Below are 17,249 nucleotides of genomic sequence, written 5' to 3'. Positions count from 1 at the left end.
ATGCAAACCGAGCCTACTGTGTGCACACACAGCAGTGGCTGATTATGCAGCAGAGAGATTAGAGATTAGATCCAGGAGGGCTCTTCTCATGGGGGAAAGCCCACAAGATTATGAGCTGCTGAAGTAACTGAGTCGCCCTCCTCTTGCTGGGTCCCGTAGCACCATCAGCTGACGCGGGGCCAAGAAGGGCCTAGTGAGTGAGTGATGACTCCTTAGGCAGATGAATGCCGACGTTATATTGGCTGCCTCATTTTAAGTTTAGCCAGTCCCTCTAATAATCAGGTTTTTTTTTTAATAACATGCTTTATTTTCAGCAAGGAATGTACTCCTTTAAAAAAAATGATGCGTACTTTGAATATTTTTAAAAATCAAATCAGGCTTCTATTGAACTGAGGAGCTTGCTATTTAAAAGACACCAAGGATAACTTCTTTTGTGAAATAACTTTCTTCCCTCCCTCCTTTGTTTCTTCCTTCATTTCCTATAATAATTGAAATGCAGAAATTAAAAGATGTGGGTAGGATTCAGCCACTAATTTTTTTTGGGGGGGGGAGGGGGCCTGACAGTTGTATTTAAAGATTTTGAATTCATTGTCATTTAAATGTTAGGACATTTCACATTGACATAGAGTTCAGCTGCTGTGGGGGTGGTACAGTGTGGGGGGAAGGGAGCTCTCACCCTGGAACAGCAGTCCTGCTCAAAGGAACCTGGGCAGGGCTGCGTCTGGGTGGGGTGCATACCTGCCACTTCCCCAAGGTCTCCACAGCGCCACCTATGGGTGTTGGTACATGGCCCCGTAGGCATTTTCATTTTTACTACTTATTGATGTTTTCTTAATGTCTAGGGGGTTTTTTTGTTTTATTTTTTTCTATAAGTTATCTTTTAATTATTATAAAACAATAATATTTATTATAGAGAATTTTTAAACTAGAAAAAAATTAGAGTAATAAAAATTCACTCACATACCAACCAGGAACTACCACTATTAATATTTCCTTCCTGGCATTTTTTTTATTGGAATGCTCAGTATCTTTCTCTCTCTCTTTCTCTCTCTCAATTTCTGGTGTTAATAATTTATATACAACTTTATATCATGCTATTAAAAGAAAATTCTGAACACAATGTTGATGTCAATAGTCTATATAATATTTTTGCTTAACCATTTTACAGGTTAGAAAACTGAAGCTCTGAGTGGTTAATTAACTTCCCCACGATCTCACAGCTAGTCAGCACCAACCCTAGGCAATCCAGATGTTTTTATCCACTTGTAGCCTTGGACACACTGTGCTTCCCAGTCACGGGTGGCAGGACCCCTGTTTTCTCAGAGAGCTCAGAATCTCCCATCACAGCGCTCCAGTCAGGCGAGCCCTGCCTTGGTGCAACCTTTGAAGTTGTGCATACCACCTTCTCTTATGAAACCAAACAACTCTTTTTCTTTTTAAGTTACCTAAACGCTTTGCCTTGGCACGTAGACTTTGAGACACCGAGAGTTATTTAATAACTACCAGGTGTGGCGCACCTCCTGCGTGCCGGAATGTACCAAGCCCTTAGCAGGTTTTTTTTTCGTCTGATCCATAAAAATTCCCAGTGAGGTCTATTGGTTTATCATCCTCATTTTACTGGTAAGGAAACTGAGGTTCAGGGTAGCCATGGTGAGGTTCCAGTCTGGATCTGTGTCCTTCCAAAACTCATGCTCTCTTCCCTACACCATCCTGATTCCCTGCAGCAAAAACCTTCACTGGTTTTGAAAGTTCTTCACTTTTCTTTGCAAAGCTTCTCAGTCCCTAACAGGGATTATTTATCTTTCAGTGCAGCAGCGGCAGTAGCGTGTGTCCTGGGTTCAAGGAGGCCCAGCACTTGCTGGGAATCAGAGCACCCCTGTCCGTCTGACACTGGCTCTAGCCTTGGTGGCGATGGCAATAGCATACTTTGTCCTCATGATCAAGTGGAGGGTCTCTGGGCTATTGTTGACTTCCAGCTGCAGGGATGGCTACCACTCGAAGGATATCAGAGCACCTGTCATTTCTGGCCTATTTTGTGGAAATTGGCACATGGCAGGTTGGGCCCAGCCACTTGGTTTGTAAAGTTTTAAATAGATGACCTCACCCTGTCTGGGTGACTCAGTTGGTTGGAGCATCATCTCATGCACCAAAAGATTGCAGGTTCAATCCCCGGTCAACGCACATACCTAGGTTGCAGGTTCGATCCCCAGTCAGGTGTATATGGGAGACATACAATCAATGTTTCTCTCCCCCGCCCCAACTCCCTCCCTCCCTCCCTCCCTCTCCCTTCCTCTCTCTCTCTCTCAAATCAATAAAAATATATTCTTGGGTGAGGATTTTAAAAATAATAGATAAATGACCTCACCCAGAAGCAGATCTCAGAGAGCAGAGACTTCATCATGCCGGGGGTCTTCCTCAGCAGATGCACACCACTGATGTCTACAGTGGGGCCCAAAGACAAGCGTCAGGTATGCAGATTCCTAACAGAGACCAGCTTTGACCCTGCCTGCAAAGAAAGGGAGAAATAGACATGGAGGGGTACAAGAAAGGTTTAGAGAAGTGTTTTCCAAGAATAGTCTGGCTCTTGTAGAAATGAGAGGCATTTGGATTGAGCATCTCAAGGGTGAGCTTCTCAGAAGCCACTGTCACCATTCATGGTAAAGCCCATGGACTCCGTGGCCCTGAATGAGCTTTGAAAAGCTGCTGTGGGCTGGGAGCCTCGGCAGGCAGTTTGGCACAGATGGACTCGGCTCTCTGGCCTCTGGGTGGAAGCCAGAACACGGGGCAGTGCTCCACAGAAAACTTTGGAGTGAGGAAAGCCAACCTGCGCCATCTCTTTTTATTTATGGGGTCATCTCTGTCCCTTTTGGGAGATATTTGGGAAGGCTTATTCAGAAGCTCTCGAGGTGGTCTCAGGGAGCCCAAGCTGTGTAAGATTGGCTCCCATTTGTCCTATTATGTTAGAAGCAGCCCTGCTGTGGTGGGTGAGATCCTGGCTCTGGAGCAGGTGGGGATTACATCCTTGCCTGGTCACTCAATGGCTTTATAACTTGACCCTTGAATCTTACACAACTCCTGTTTGCTCCCCAGCAACACGCAGGGACATTGCTTCCTCCCATGGTTTTCTGTGGAGACTGAGGGAGGTCTGAAGTAAGAAAGTGGCTAGCACAGGGACCATGCAGAGTGGCTGCTTGGTCCTGGGTCCTGAAGCTGACACAGGCCTGTTTGGCAGAGGAGCCACCAACAGGACCAGTGGTCACTTGGCTACTTGGAGTTGTTCAGAGATATACTCATGCCTCCGTGGGAAAGGGCAGCCCGATCCCTTAAACTTGAGGAGTGAAGGCAGGTTGTGACTGGACTCCCACGTGGGACGGGCTGCAGCCAGAGCAGGAGTCTCTGCTGTGTGCTCTGTTGCCTGGCTCAGGGGTTGGTTCTCAGCCTCTTACACAGTCTCATTTGATGCTCAGAAAACTAGCCAGTTGTCCTAAGGGAAGGAACAGGATGAGAGCAGCAATAGTAGCATTCATTGAATACTTACTATCTACCAAGCATTAGGCTAAGTTTTTCATAACCAGTATCTTATTTAATCCTTTCTACAGCCCCATGAGGTAAATGCCATTTTCCCCATTTTATAGATGAGCAAACCTTGAAAGGTTAACTTACTTGCCCAAGGTCACCCAATAGGAAGTGAGAGTATCCAAGTTTGGCTCCATAACCAATGCCTCTTGGAGCGGAACCTGCCCAGTTCTGATGATCTAATGAGTATGGAAAATCAGGAACATAACCATACCTACTGTTAGGTATGAAATTTAACCTGCTATATGTAGTAGAGATGTGGGGGTCATCTATTGTACCTGTCCATGTATGTACATGTATGAATGTTTGTATGCACTGGTGTGGCTGTACTTACCTGCTTTATTTGCAAAAGTATTTCTGCTTAGCGCACCTGACTGCTTGTAGGTATGTCCATGTGGGTGAACATGCACGGGGGCCTGGAGGTTGAGCAGAGGCAGTGGCTATGCACAAAGGGTGGAAGGGTGTTTGAGGGAAGCCACCCTTTGCTCACTCTTCGTCTACCAGTAGTGATTTGATTTCCACTGTGTTTCCTGAATGGAGTGAAAGAATGAAAAATACGTGTACTTGTAACAATGGAGTAAATACATGCTGTTGCCTAACTATCTTGGGAGAAGGAAGACCACATCCGAAAAGAGATTATCCATTTCCAGACCAACGGCAGCCCTCCCATTGCACACAATCCCAGCTCCTCCAACCCCAGTGGTGTTCGAATCACAGATAACCGTGGAGGGAAAGAGCCTGGTCTGGTGGGAAGATGCAGGCCAAGAGCAGGTGGAGGGCAGGATGCAGGACAAGAGACGGGCAGGGCCAAAATGTCCGGGAAGAATGAGCTTATTTAGCAGAGCTCCACTTTGTGTAGAGGGCAGTGAGCCCCTCTAACTGCTCACTTCTGCCGCCTCTGCCCCTAATTTCCTAACGTATCCTAGGACCCACTGGCTCTGGGCTCTGACTTGGGGCACATTTTTATAGTAAGGTAGTCCCTCTGAACGGGTAGGGATCCTTTGTTCTCTTCCAGGCTGAGGTGGCCCAACTGCAAGAGCAGGTGGCTCTGAAGGATGCAGAAATTGAGCGTCTGCACAGCCAGCTCTCCCGGACTGCAGCTCTCCACAGTGACCATGCAGAGAAAGGTAACTGGTTTGACTGTGGCAGAATGCATTGCCCCTGGGTCCTGCGCTAAGTAGGCATGTATGTGTGTGGATGAGTATGTGAATGCCTGTGTGAGCAGGCATGCTAATGCACAATGTGTGTGCAAACATGACCCAGTGAATGTATGCATGCATGTGTGCATGACTGGGCCTATAAAACACAGCTCTATCTTGGCATCATTGCCATGAACCCCTTCCCTGTCCAGAAGACTCAGCTCTGGAGGCTTTTATGAAATGCATTCTGACCATTGAAGTTCTATGTGGCCACCTCTGGAGTTTTAGATGTTCACCTGATTGAAAGGACTTGTTTTTATGTCATTGCCAAAGGGGAGGTGTTAGCAATTCACTCAGTCACTTAATGGATACCTGTCCAATATTTGTGCAAGGCCCTGAGTTTACAGAAACAGTTTGTTATTGCTCATCCTTTAGACGTCAACTTAAATGTTACCTGTCAGAAAGACCTTTTGTGGCCACCCGACCTCATGCAGATGCCCCCAATCCTACTTTCTAAGTTCAGTGTTCTTTTTTTTCCATAGCATTTATTATACCTTGTCAGTGTTGTACTTTGGGGGTTCTCTTTGTATAGGCTCTTGTCCTCACTGTGGGGCAGGGACTGTGTCTATCTTTTCTTTAAGGCCATGTCCGTACAGCCTAGTATTTGGACCATGGTAGCTCCTAAGAAATATTTATTGAATAAATGGAAGGATGGTGAATGGTCCCCGAGGAGTTCAAGTCTTGCTGATTAAAACTAGAGGATAAATCCTCTTATTAGTACATATTTAGTATTTACAGCTATTTGTATTGTATACAAAAAGATCACACATCTTCCAACTTTTCCTATTAGCCCAGGCTAATGCTGGGGGAGATCACATAGCCCTGTGGATTGGCCCTATTATTTAATCTTACCTTGGCCAAGCACTGCTTAGCTTGGATCCCTGGCTCAGATCCATGGGGAAGCCATGTAGCCATGGAACAGTGGCTTAGGCTAGTGAAAGAAGTTAGCCACCAATTTACTAATCCCTTTCCCAGGTTTTCTTTTCCCAAGCCATTGAGCATGTCACTCATCTGCCAAACCGAATGTGGAGGCTAGATCCCTCTAAGGTATCATTCTAGACTATCCATGATGCTAAACCAGGACAGAGAACTCCCCAATCCATAACTTGTAGACCAGGAGACCTTCCCCTCTATACCCTTTGCTACTCCATAGTCCAAGCCTTCTAGGCCCTGCCCCATTCCACCATCAGGTACCTCTTGGAGCTGGTCTTTTGGTCATTTGCTACTGAAAGCATCAAGGCATGCCAGTCTTCATATGGAGCTACTGCTCCCCCCACATGCTGGGCTGCAAAGCTGGCCTTCAGCTGCCAAGAGCCTAAGATAATGAACAAGTACTCTGCACTTTCCTCTGAAAATATATCCCTACCACTACATATACCAAGTACATAAATTTATTCTTTCTATTGTTGTTGGATATAGAAAGCATCCAAAAAGCAAAATGGGGTGCCTATAATTTTGTTCCCTGTACTTTTCATATATAGACACCTCTATTCTCTCTGCAGTACCCAGTTTGGGTACAGGTGTATCCTTGTTTGGAAAACCTAATTATGTGGCACTTTCTAGTCCTCCAAATATTTGGCAGCGTGACATCCAGCTCCATTAGGCATTGGCCTTTGACCTGGCTCTCCAGACCCGTTTGGAAGAAGTCAAGAAAGCCCCTGCTGGGTCCAAAGGGAGAAAAGGCCATGCATTGTCCACCACAGACTGAAACAGATCCCTCAGCCCATAGGGAAATTCTGTAGATGTATGATGAAACAGGACTGTTTTCCTTAGCAATAGAGTTTAGACAAAGATGTGTCTAAACATCTGTTAGTCAATTCTAATTATCCCATTTTACATTAAGCTAAGTAATCAACTCTTTCACCTAATCATTCCTTTCCCATTTCCATTCAACTATAAAATACCACCTTTCCCCACCCCCTTATTTTAAGTTTTCTGCTACAGTCCATGGGACTGCATGATTTTCTTTAAAACTAGTTTCAGCCCATGTATATGCCGATCAAGCTGTAAAGGGTATATGTCAGTATTCTTGTAAGATGTTAGTTGTACAAGATTTTTCTCCATGTCACCGTTGAGTAATGGTGACATTTTGTTTTTTCCTCACAATCGTCTATAAAGAGAAGTCAGGATGATACGTTCATTCATTTATGAATCCAACAAATATTTGATGAGACTGAATTCTATGCCAGGCACCATTATGGGCTCTTTAAAGAAGTAAAGAAGTCCATGAGTAATTTATTCATACAGTGAGTCCTCAAGTTTTCACTTGCGGAGCATCTTAGCATAGGGGGGTAGCTGTCTGTATTTATAGAAATAATTCTTTCCACACCTTAATTCTTTTAGACCAAGAAATTCAACGTCTAAAAATTGGGATGGAAACTTTGCTTATTGCCAATGAAGATAAGGTAAGATTGTCATTGGGCAACCTGTCTTTTACCTGCTGACATCCCTGGCTCTGTTTGGTCCCTGCTGGTCTGTCACTGACATTTTGGACACAGCCATGCCCATCAGGCCATCGACTCAGGACTGTGTCAGGAGAATGGCTTCTGCTTCCTGGAGACTAGACCTCAGCCTGTTTTTGGCTTTGATGTGTGGGAACTTTGCCTAAATGGAATCTCCCAAAGGCAGATTAAAGCCATGCCTGTTCATGCTGGTGTGGTGGAAAAAACAGCACTGTGGTTACATGTCAGAGCTATTGCTTAGACTCCTAGCAAAACTAGAGTACAATTACCCATCTCCCACATGCATGATCCAGTGATAGACCCATCATAGAGACACCAGATGGCATGTTGTTTGTCCTGGCATCTTATATTCTTCACATATAATTCCCTCGTGACCATAAAATAAATACATCTATACAATAGAAGACCCACCTAGCACTAAAAACAGTTTGGAAGAACACACCCCTGCATTTTGCAGATGAGGAAACAGACTCAAAGTACTTGAATAGTTTTGGCCAAGATTGGGTAACAGTAGATGGCAGAGCTAGGCTTCATGCCCACTTGTCTTAGTCCAGTGTCTGTGTGTCCTCCCAAGTTCCTAGGCCTCTGCTGAAAGAAATGATCCCTATGGGAATGTCCTCTGTTGTGTAAGGAACCTCAGACTCCTAAATAACAAGCAAGGACATTGGGCTGAATAGACAGTTTTATTTTAGTCTTCTCATTTTTTTGTGTATAGCTCCAGAGGAAAACATTTGGATCAGGAGGCAGATTTTAATGGTTACCTCAGGAGGGTAGGGGGACCATGAGTTTCCTGTTTGAAACTGTTTCAGCCCCTCAAAGGCTATGTTAGACAGGGATTATTTTGTGGCTAGAGACTGGACAGAGCCCTTAGGGAGAGGCAAGAGTGCCTACAGCTGCCTGGGAGGCAGACCACTGAGAGGCCAGGCCCTGGGACGGGCCCAGACTCCGTGTGTCCACATGGCATCTCCTCTCAGTGGACGCAGAACACAGCCTGGGCCCCCACATCAACTCACCAGACATGCCAGTGGTGGTGTTTACATGTGAGTCTGCTCTCGCACTGTGACAGGACCGTCGGATAGAGGAGCTCACGGGGCTGTTAAACCAGTACCGAAGGGTGAAGGAGATCATGCTGGCAACTCAAGGTAAGAGCACCATTTTCTCTCGGAGGTATTCCAGCTACTGTGTTAAATCTGGGGCAGTCCGACCAGAAAGTGTTTCATCTTCTTTTGGGGAAGACCCTATGCTGGAGAACAGAACTGGTTAGACTGTCCTGAATTGTAGGAAATTGGCAGCTGTTAAGATTTCCAGAAATATTGTCTTAAAGCAGAAAAATGCTGAATAGAATGAAGCATGGCTCCCCCCACCCCCCGACTCCTGTCAAGCATGGTGAGGTCACAGTCAGTGACAGCAGTGACAATGATTAATGCCTCTCACTTTACACAAGCTGTTTTTGGCTGGGATTCTGTTTTGGAGTCAAATGCAAAATGGAAAATATTGTTCCAACTGTAAAGATTTTGCAACCTGCAATATCTGAAATAAAAAGGCATCATGCAATCCCAAACAAACAAACGGACAAATAAATAAATAAGCCTTCCAGAAATGTTGTCAAATGGCACTCAGTTCAGAACTCTCAGGGACTATCCAGATCACCAAGAAAAAAAAAGCCTTCAAATGGAACCCCCACCCTTGGAGAATCTCCTATGCATCTTTCCAGGTTACCCCTTAGAGAGTCAGTGAGCAGAATAAAACCTGGATCAAAATTCAGGTCAGTGCCCTTATTGGGTATTAGAGCTTGTCCACCACCTGGAAAATGTAAAACTTACCCAGCAGATAGATTCCCAGGGACTTGGGGAGGCTTCTATGGGTCTTTAGGTGCCTCGGAGTCCACAGGAAATCACAGGGCAGGAAGAGCTGTTTACATTTCATATTTGCTGCCCAGACTGACTGCAACATACAGGCAGCATTCATGTTCTTATGGGCTCAGTGAGGCATGGGCCAGGCTGCCTGCCGTGTTCGTATCACGGACCTGGGCTTCCGTCACAGATCCTGAGGAAGCAGCTGTTTCACAGGAGAGGGCTGCTTTGAGGGTAGTCAGGAATCTGATTCCGGCTGAGCTGCTGCCTCGTCTTAGGGAGAAACTGAGCCCCAAACTGGATTATGGCTGAGTGGTCATTGCCTGGGGCCTTCCCATCCCACTACAGTATACATGTCGCTGCCCTGTTTTCTCTAATCTTTTGAGATCTTGGGTCAAGTCAGTCTCAGGACCTGATTGCCTGTGGCTAAGGAGTCAGAAAGCTGGAGAGGGATACCATGGGCTGCCTTCTCTCTGTTCCACACAGGAGCTTTGACCTTGAGACCGACCCTCTTGGCAGACCATGCTCAGATACTCCAAAGAATCTTCCAAATCATTGTTAATACCCCTGTGTATATTCCTTAGTCTTGAATGAAAGAAAAACAATGTTAGGGTTCTGTGGTACAATTATAATAATGATCATCTTTTCTTTATTAATGCTTTCAGGACCTTCAGAGAGAAGTCTCTCAATCAATGAGGAAGAGCTGGAGGGAAGTTTCAGAAAGCGGAACACTACAAATAAAGGCCCCGAAGAATTATTTAAACCCGAGGTGCTGTGTTTATATCCATGATGTAGGGTTTCAGCAGGCTCTAAGAGCTTGCCCTGAGCACGGGGGAGGGTCTGGTCAGGCACCTGTTAGGTATAAATCTTGACAGGTGAAAATTTAAATCAATGGAGTGGCCCCCGGAGGCCTTGGGGAGAGCCCCAAAGAAAGCCAAGGGTCCAGGCATAAGCCTGTGCTCCGCTTGGGAGGACAGAATAATGGATACTGGGCTTTCAAGGGGAGGAATTTTCTTTTTTAATCCCATTTCTTTTTTATTTTGTCTTTCCTGTCTGGAATATAAGCATAGACCAAAATTTGTTTTTGCTTTTACTTACCACTGTTTCTCCAGAGTTCGCAATAATGCCTGGTACCCAGTAGAATTCAACAAGTATTTGTTAAATGAATGGATGTGTCCTGCTCATTTAGAGGGATAAGTGCCCGTTTTGAAGTGATACATTCCTACTTCACAAATGTCCCCTGTAGATCCTATAACCCACATACAGATTTTCTTTCTCCTCTTTTGCTTATTTTTATATGACTCTCTCTGGACTTAGGATAGACACCAATAAGCAGACTCACAGACGCAGATCTCAGGTAGAGAAGGGGCTTTAATCTAGGGTCTTAAAAAATCCAAGAAACTCCAGAACAGCCAAATTGAACAGGATCTTAGCAGTCTAGCTCAATCCTTTTAATTAAGGAAAGAGTAAAATTGTCACCCAGTGACCCAGTTACCTAGTTAAAACAAGCATTCCAGATTGCTGGCAAGAATAAAATAGCAGTAACTGATACGTACTCTGTGTCACTGTGAGGAGCACTGTATATGGCTCACTTCATTTACTCCGCGTGACACCCCATTGGGATCCTTATTTTATTGTGATAAAGCTGAGGGTCAGAGAGGCTAGGTAATCTGCTCTAGATCACGCAGCAAGTAGATGGCTGAACCTTGACTTGAAGCCAGGTTTCTTTGACCAAAAAGCCAGGGTTTAACAACGGTACTATAATGCTAGAACTCATCCTATAATAGACCAAAAAGATTCTGAGCTCGAGAAAAAAGAGGTGGTCTTTGCAGTCAGTCCAAGAATGAAGACACCAGACTGTGTGTCCTTAGGCACCACCATCAGCTCAAGTCCATGCCCCCTGTGATGCTCTCTCCTTTCTTGCCTTCTGGGCGAGCCCGTTCTCAGTTCTTAAGAATCAGCTCCAGTCACATTCCCTCTGAAGACTTCCTAACCTTCCCACCAGTGAGAGCCCCTGCCTCTCCTCCATGTGCATGTCATGCTACAGCTATAGGTGCCATAAGGACATGTTGCATTGATCTTTTATCCTAATTAATTGTCTGCCTCCCTGATATGGGGCATGCTGGCCCCAAACCTAGCACTGGACCTGGCAGATAGTAGATCTTGCTCATGCTTGTTGAGTGACTGTATCAGCTGCAGTGTTGCTCATTGCAAGCAACAGAGATCCACTCTGGCTAGCCTATGCCAAAAGGGAATACTTCTGAAACAGTGAACAGTGGCTCACTGAATGGAAGGGAAAGCTGAGGGACTGAGCTTAGAGAGGGCAGGCCAGAGCCTTGGGATTCAAATCTCAGGACTCTTGTCAGGTCTCTGCTGCTAGGATCTGAATGTAGGCCCAGGAGGGAGAGGCAAACTGACCCGATTGGTTATTTACACCTACCTCTTTGTATTCTGAAAGAGCAAAGCACCAGAATACACATAGTCACCACGGCTATACCCAGGGGCAGAAATGTAACTCCCCAGAGAAAATCGTCCAAAGAAGGAGAGAGGGTGGTGGGTGGCCGTCAAACAGTGCCTGTCCTCTACGGTGACTCTTCTCTTCCTGGTACAGATGCCTCCAAGATGTAGCTCTCCCATAGCGGGGCCACCTCCACTTCCACAGAAATCACTGGAAACCAGGTAGGAGGCCGAAGCATTTCCCCAGAGCTGTGGTGCCCTCAGGCCCCTCACATGATGAGCATGACCACCATGTCCTGGGCATACCTGCCCTTACACCATCAGGACAGAAATCTAGGCCCCAACAGTGACTACAATGGCACCAAAACCATGGAGCAGCCACGAGCCATGCCTATCACCCCTGGCCACAGAGGGACTTCTTTTCCAGCAGCTGAGCGTCTGGGTCATTGTCACCACGGAGAGCCCTGGCCAGGGGTTAGATCCTCAGAGGAAAGGTAGCTGCACCTCGTCCATGCTCTCTAGTGGCTCATCAGAGCTGAGAGCATCCCATGATGGGTGCCTGCCATTTCTGTCAGTCCCTGTGGATGTCTTTCCTCTTCTCAGGGTGAATCTAACCGTGTGACAAGTCATGCTCCCTAGGAAGGTCCCTCTCTCCTACAGGGAAGTTGGTCCAGTTGCTTTGGGGAAGCTTCACATAGCAATGAACTTATAATGGGCTGCTCTGTGGGGTCATTTGGCTGTCATCTGTCTGGTTCCCTCTAAAAGGAACCTATGTCTAGTTCCCTGTGTCAGTCTTGAGAGCACATTTCCAAGTAAGGAAGATATGGAGCTTCATGGCCAAGAGCAGGTCGTCCTTCAGCCACTGTATCTGGAGAAGATGGCCATAAGCATGATGGAAGCTTCCCCAGAGTGTGCTGAATCTCCAAAGCCTACAGTCTTACAGCCCCACTTTCCAAAGAGCCAGTGTTCCTAAAAAATTCTAGCCGGTAATGCTTTGGAGCTGGGCTGGCTGATGTGCTCATCTGCACTCTGAATTAATTCATCCTCCCTGGATTATGCTTGGACTCACAGATAGGCTGTCCTGGCACCTTTCCTCAATTTGAGTGTGTAGGCATTGATCTTTTACAATCACAAAACAGCTCACATTAAGGCAACATAATTGAGTGTATTCTAGCTTTTTGAGGACTGCCAAGGACTTTTGATTTGGATTTAAGTGATGCGCTCATGCCCTCACAAACACATTGTCCCACCAGGCTATCCCCAAGATCAGCCACTTCCATCTTATGTGTAATGGTTATGATAAGAGGGTGGCCTTTTCCTGACCTGGGCCCGGAGCCCAAGACAGACTACAGAACTCTTTCTTTTGTGTTTTTCCAGGGCTCTGAAAAAACTCTCCTGCAGCCTAGAAGACTTGAGAAGTGAATCTGTGGATAAGGTCAGCCCATCAGTCTCTCCATAAGGCTCAGGAGTCACTTCTGTGTGCCCGGCACAGTGCTGGGACACATAGGCGGGGTCCTGGCATCCACTTTGCAGAGGCTTTTATGAAGTTAATGAGGATGCAGGAATTCCATGAACATTTTGAGAAAGCCAGTCAGGTGTGGGCCAAGGCGTCTTAGCGGCCAGGCAAGTCAGGAAGTGCTGCCTGGAGTTGATGAGGAAAGATATTGAGGTGGGCCCAGGCAGGTTTTCAGAAACGGGGAGTAGGAGGAGGCAAGACCAGGACCACGAGGCATATCAAGCTCAAGAAGACCTTGAATACTGGCCCTGGGTCCCCAGGGCACCAAGAGTGTTACAGAGATTCTGAATGAGGAAGTAATGCGGGTAACAGAGGTGATCCCAGGAGTGAGCTACAGGATAATTTAGAATATTGGAAGGAAAGCTTTCATAGGAGTCTGGAAAGATGAGGAGGGCTTTGTGGCCCCTTACAAGGGAGCCCTCGGCCATGTGGGTGACCCCTGTGCTGGAGGAGACAGTCACAGGCTCTTGAGCGAGGACGTTGGAGACCAAGGCGCCCTGCCCTGGGAGAGCACCTCCACTGAGCCCCACTGCAGAGGACCCCTTGGTCTCCAGCAGAACACCAGCCTCCTGGTGATACAGTGGAAAACCATGAAGGCTGGAGGTGACAGGAGCCACGGCCCACTCAGGGGCTTCGCTCCCATGGCCATGTGCCTCCTGCTCCTCCTGGTCAGATTTCTGGCAGCTGCCTGGGGCATCTGTCTCTGGGGTTCGACAGCAATCTGTGTGTCCTGCCATGGATGGCGGTTGCCTGGCATAACGATAGGGAGGGAGGGGACGAGACCTGCAGATTCAAGCTGGTCCTGAGCTGTGGTTTATGACTAGCACAGGTCTCTCTTTCTCCACATAATTGAAATCCTTTTTGTCTCCGTAGTGTGTTGACAGGAACAAACACTCCCTGGTAGAAGAACCCAAGGTATGTTACGTATGTGTCCCTATCACCTATATGTGGTTGTATTGCTTGCTAGAGTGTTTTCATTTAGCAAATTACAGCTTTTGTAACCTCAAAATATGTGAACTCTAAGGGGTAAGACGGGGACAGAAAAAACAAAACTTCCCATTTTGTTGTATGTGCAACCCAGCGTGTGCTTTCCCCTCCATGATCTCTGGGATAGGGTTTCTGATTATCTTCTTCATTGTTTAACTCAGGGAAATTCACCTTTAACCAGGCAATGTAAATATGATCGCGGGGAAGGGCGGTGCGCTCTCAGTACACAGTTAGAGGAGTGTGACAGCTCTCACTCTCTCCGTGTTGCTCTGGGTTAAAAAGCACAGCAGTGCACTCAGCTGCAGCCACAAGAATCTTTCTACAGCATCCCCTTACGTGGGCGACCGAGAGCTTGTTATGCTGTAAGACACCCCTGTACTCCTCCCTAGCTCTGTCGCTGAGCCACATCTCCTGGGCTTCCCTAGCATGTGCATCGCTGGTCCTGGCTCTCCCTCCGGAGCCCATGGCATTAGTCATTCCCCCCTGCTCCTGACAGCTCTAGAAAGTAAGCTCCTCAGGCCCACTCTGAGCTAAACACCCTCTTTTCCTGCGCACAGCTCACAAACCTTTGGCATTCCTAGTCAGCCTCCTTGGATTGGTCCTCCACCTGTGTCCTGGACCGCACTTGAACGTGATGTTCCTGATGGGTCTGACCCGTGTCGTCTTCCATCTAGAGATGCTCTTGTAATATTGCTGTCACTCCAGGCCCCGGTCACATGATCTTTTCTGTGCCTGTGTCTGTGCTAGGCCTGAGGCAGGAATTATTTTTCTCTATCTAGAAACGATAAAATGTTCAGAGAGGCTAAAGAGAAAGGGCTTTCTTTGTCTGAGTCGGTCTGACTGGACGCCCGGGCTCCTCCCACACAGGTGTGCTGCCTCTCCGTGCTGGGCAATCAGTTACATGCTGCTTCCTGCCTGGGAGTGCCATTCCTTCATAACCAGGCTTCTTCTCCTTGGAGACCAGAGAAGCAGACCTGGTTCAAGCCTTCCTGTTTCCCCTGTGTCCCATCCTGACCTTGCATGACCTTCTCCTGCAGTGAGTTCTTCCCACCTTTTCTTCTTGGCTGAACAGAGCTAAGAGCCCTTTCCATTGCCTTTGGTCCCTTTTGTTGTCTTTCTCACTGGTCTGGGCCACCTTGGAAGTCCATCCTTGGCTTAGGTCCATGCGCACTTTACATCGCAGCTCCTCAGTAAGTTCCCAGGCGGCAGCCCGCGTCAGTGGCCTTTTTTGTCTCTGCCCTGTCTTAGGAGGCATGTGTGATGACGCAGCTGGAAGTCTGTTTTGACAGTCTTTCCCACTCCCATCTTTCCTGTATAATATGGAACTTGGAGTCATGCCCGTCAATTGCCTAAACCTTTTGAATTCTGACTTCCCCAGTCTGACTGGTTCATGGGTCTGACTGTGCGTCAGAGTAATTGAGATGCTTGTTAAAAATACAGACTCCTGGAACTAAGTTGCAACTTGGAAATTTATATTGGTTTTACAAGTGCCCCAGGTGATTAGGAAGCAGCCAGTCCATGGACTAGTCCTTAGAAACTGTTGGTCTTGAGCCCACGTCTGATTAGGTCCAGTCTCTACCTACGGGTCATCGTGAACTTGAAAGTCACATTGTTTCCATCTCTCAAGGTTCTGATTATTTCTACTTCACCAGCCAGTCTTTCAGAATTCTTTGAGAATTTAGCTAACTCTTCCCATATCCCTCCTTTCTGACCTTATGTATAGGGCATTAGTGGTCAATGTCCAATGAATGAATTGGATTTCACACAATTTCTAGGACATGCATTTGTAAGCAAACTGAATTGAGAAATTTATTGGGCACTTGGCTGCTAACTAAATGAAACTTCAAAAGATGTCTCAGTTGCAGAAGTCTCCTGTTACTAATCTGTCTTGTCAGTCGTGACATCGATTTTGTCTTTCATATTACTTTTCTTCTGAGTCCAACCATGTGACGCACAGTTGACTCCCTTGGTAATGTTGCTTCAATTTTTCTTGTTCTTTTATTCTCACTCAAATGCATTCCACTGTGTTTCCCTCAGGTTTGTGAATTTGGGGGCCATTATATCTTTCTTGACTCTAATTCCAGTTCTTCTTTCCCTTTTAATCAACTTGTTTCTATGGGACACTTTCTATGGCCAGGGCCCATTGCATCAGGTCTAAACCTCATGCAGACTCTGACCCTAAGTTCTTACGTGTTGGCACATTGCCCCGCACTTGTTTTCTATTGTCATCTCCCCAACAGCATGCATATCTTCTTACTTTGCCATAATCTGTATTTTTCAAAGTTACTATTATCATAATATGTAATAATTAACATACAGTATATATTAGCTCTATATGTTAGCTGTGATGTTATATATTAGTTATTATATAAACAATTGCTTTTATTATAATCCTGGTTTATATATCCAAAGAGCTCAAAGGGTAATTTACAGCTGTTAATTCACTGAGCCTCTGAGCACTAGACCAAGTACAAAGGGCCCCTGTACAAAATGGCTCCACTTCCTGCTTAAGGTCAGTTGCAGTCAGTCCTGAATTTGGCCTTCACTCCATCCCTGTCTCACTGCGTGTGGCCTTGGGCAAGTTTCTTCCTTTCTCAGAACTCTGGTCCTTTTTCCTGACATGGACTAAATGATCTTTGTGGGATCTTTGAGTTGGCCTGAGTAAAAAAATGATTCTTGGAAAACAAGCAGTTTCTCCTGCAGCCAAAGATTTCCTAACTCAGTTTGAGTCTGAGTCTGACAGCTAATTCAACATCTCTCCTTCCCCAGGACAGCCCTTTCCCGGTGGAGCACAAATACCCAACGTTACCTGGGAAGCTTTCAGGAGCCATGCCCAATGGAGATGCTGCCAACTCTACTCCCGCTGCCTCTCAGCCTGACCCCACGGGAAGTGGCCTGCTGAGGCTGAGTGAGTGTCCAGCCCCTGGGCTGGGGGCCCCTGGAGCAGTAGCTGTGGCACTTCAATTGTTGCACAAGATCTGTGCCCACCACTGCAGCCCGCAAACGGAGCATGGTGAGGGTGGGCGGACGGGACAACTCACACCGCGTCCAGAGACCATGGCTCCCTGCCTGCGCAGAATGTTGCCTTCAGTAAACACTTCAGAGCCCAGAAAACCAGGGCGCATACCCTCCCTTTCCTTCTAGCTGCAGTTACTCCACCCCTATCTCTCCTTTTTCTTTTTCTCCTCTCTTGAACCCC

The 17,249-nt window shown here is 46.6% G+C and overlaps 1 protein-coding gene across 1 annotated transcript in view; it reads left to right on the top strand.

The window, feature by feature from the left end:
- Positions 1-17,249, top strand: part of PPFIBP2 (PPFIA binding protein 2) — a 127,746-nt gene that overhangs the window by 98,443 nt on the left and 12,054 nt on the right. Inside the window, exons 10-17 of the mRNA XM_054583167.1 lie at positions 4,592-4,703; positions 7,119-7,180; positions 8,304-8,379; positions 9,756-9,859; positions 11,702-11,769; positions 12,925-12,982; positions 13,937-13,978; positions 16,820-16,958. Coding sequence (XP_054439142.1) covers positions 4,592-4,703; positions 7,119-7,180; positions 8,304-8,379; positions 9,756-9,859; positions 11,702-11,769; positions 12,925-12,982; positions 13,937-13,978; positions 16,820-16,958 — 661 coding nt within the window. The remainder of the gene's footprint in view (positions 1-4,591; positions 4,704-7,118; positions 7,181-8,303; positions 8,380-9,755; positions 9,860-11,701; positions 11,770-12,924; positions 12,983-13,936; positions 13,979-16,819; positions 16,959-17,249) is intronic.

The sequence above is a fragment of the Pteronotus mesoamericanus genome, unplaced genomic scaffold, assembly GCF_021234165.1.
Source record: "Pteronotus mesoamericanus isolate MK-2021 breed Mesoamerican mustached bat unplaced genomic scaffold, CSHL_Meso_final contig_1189, whole genome shotgun sequence".
Classification (NCBI taxonomy): domain Eukaryota; kingdom Metazoa; phylum Chordata; class Mammalia; order Chiroptera; family Mormoopidae; genus Pteronotus; species Pteronotus mesoamericanus.
The sequence above is the reverse complement of the archived record's forward strand: the minus strand, read 5'-3'. Positions and strand labels throughout refer to the sequence as shown.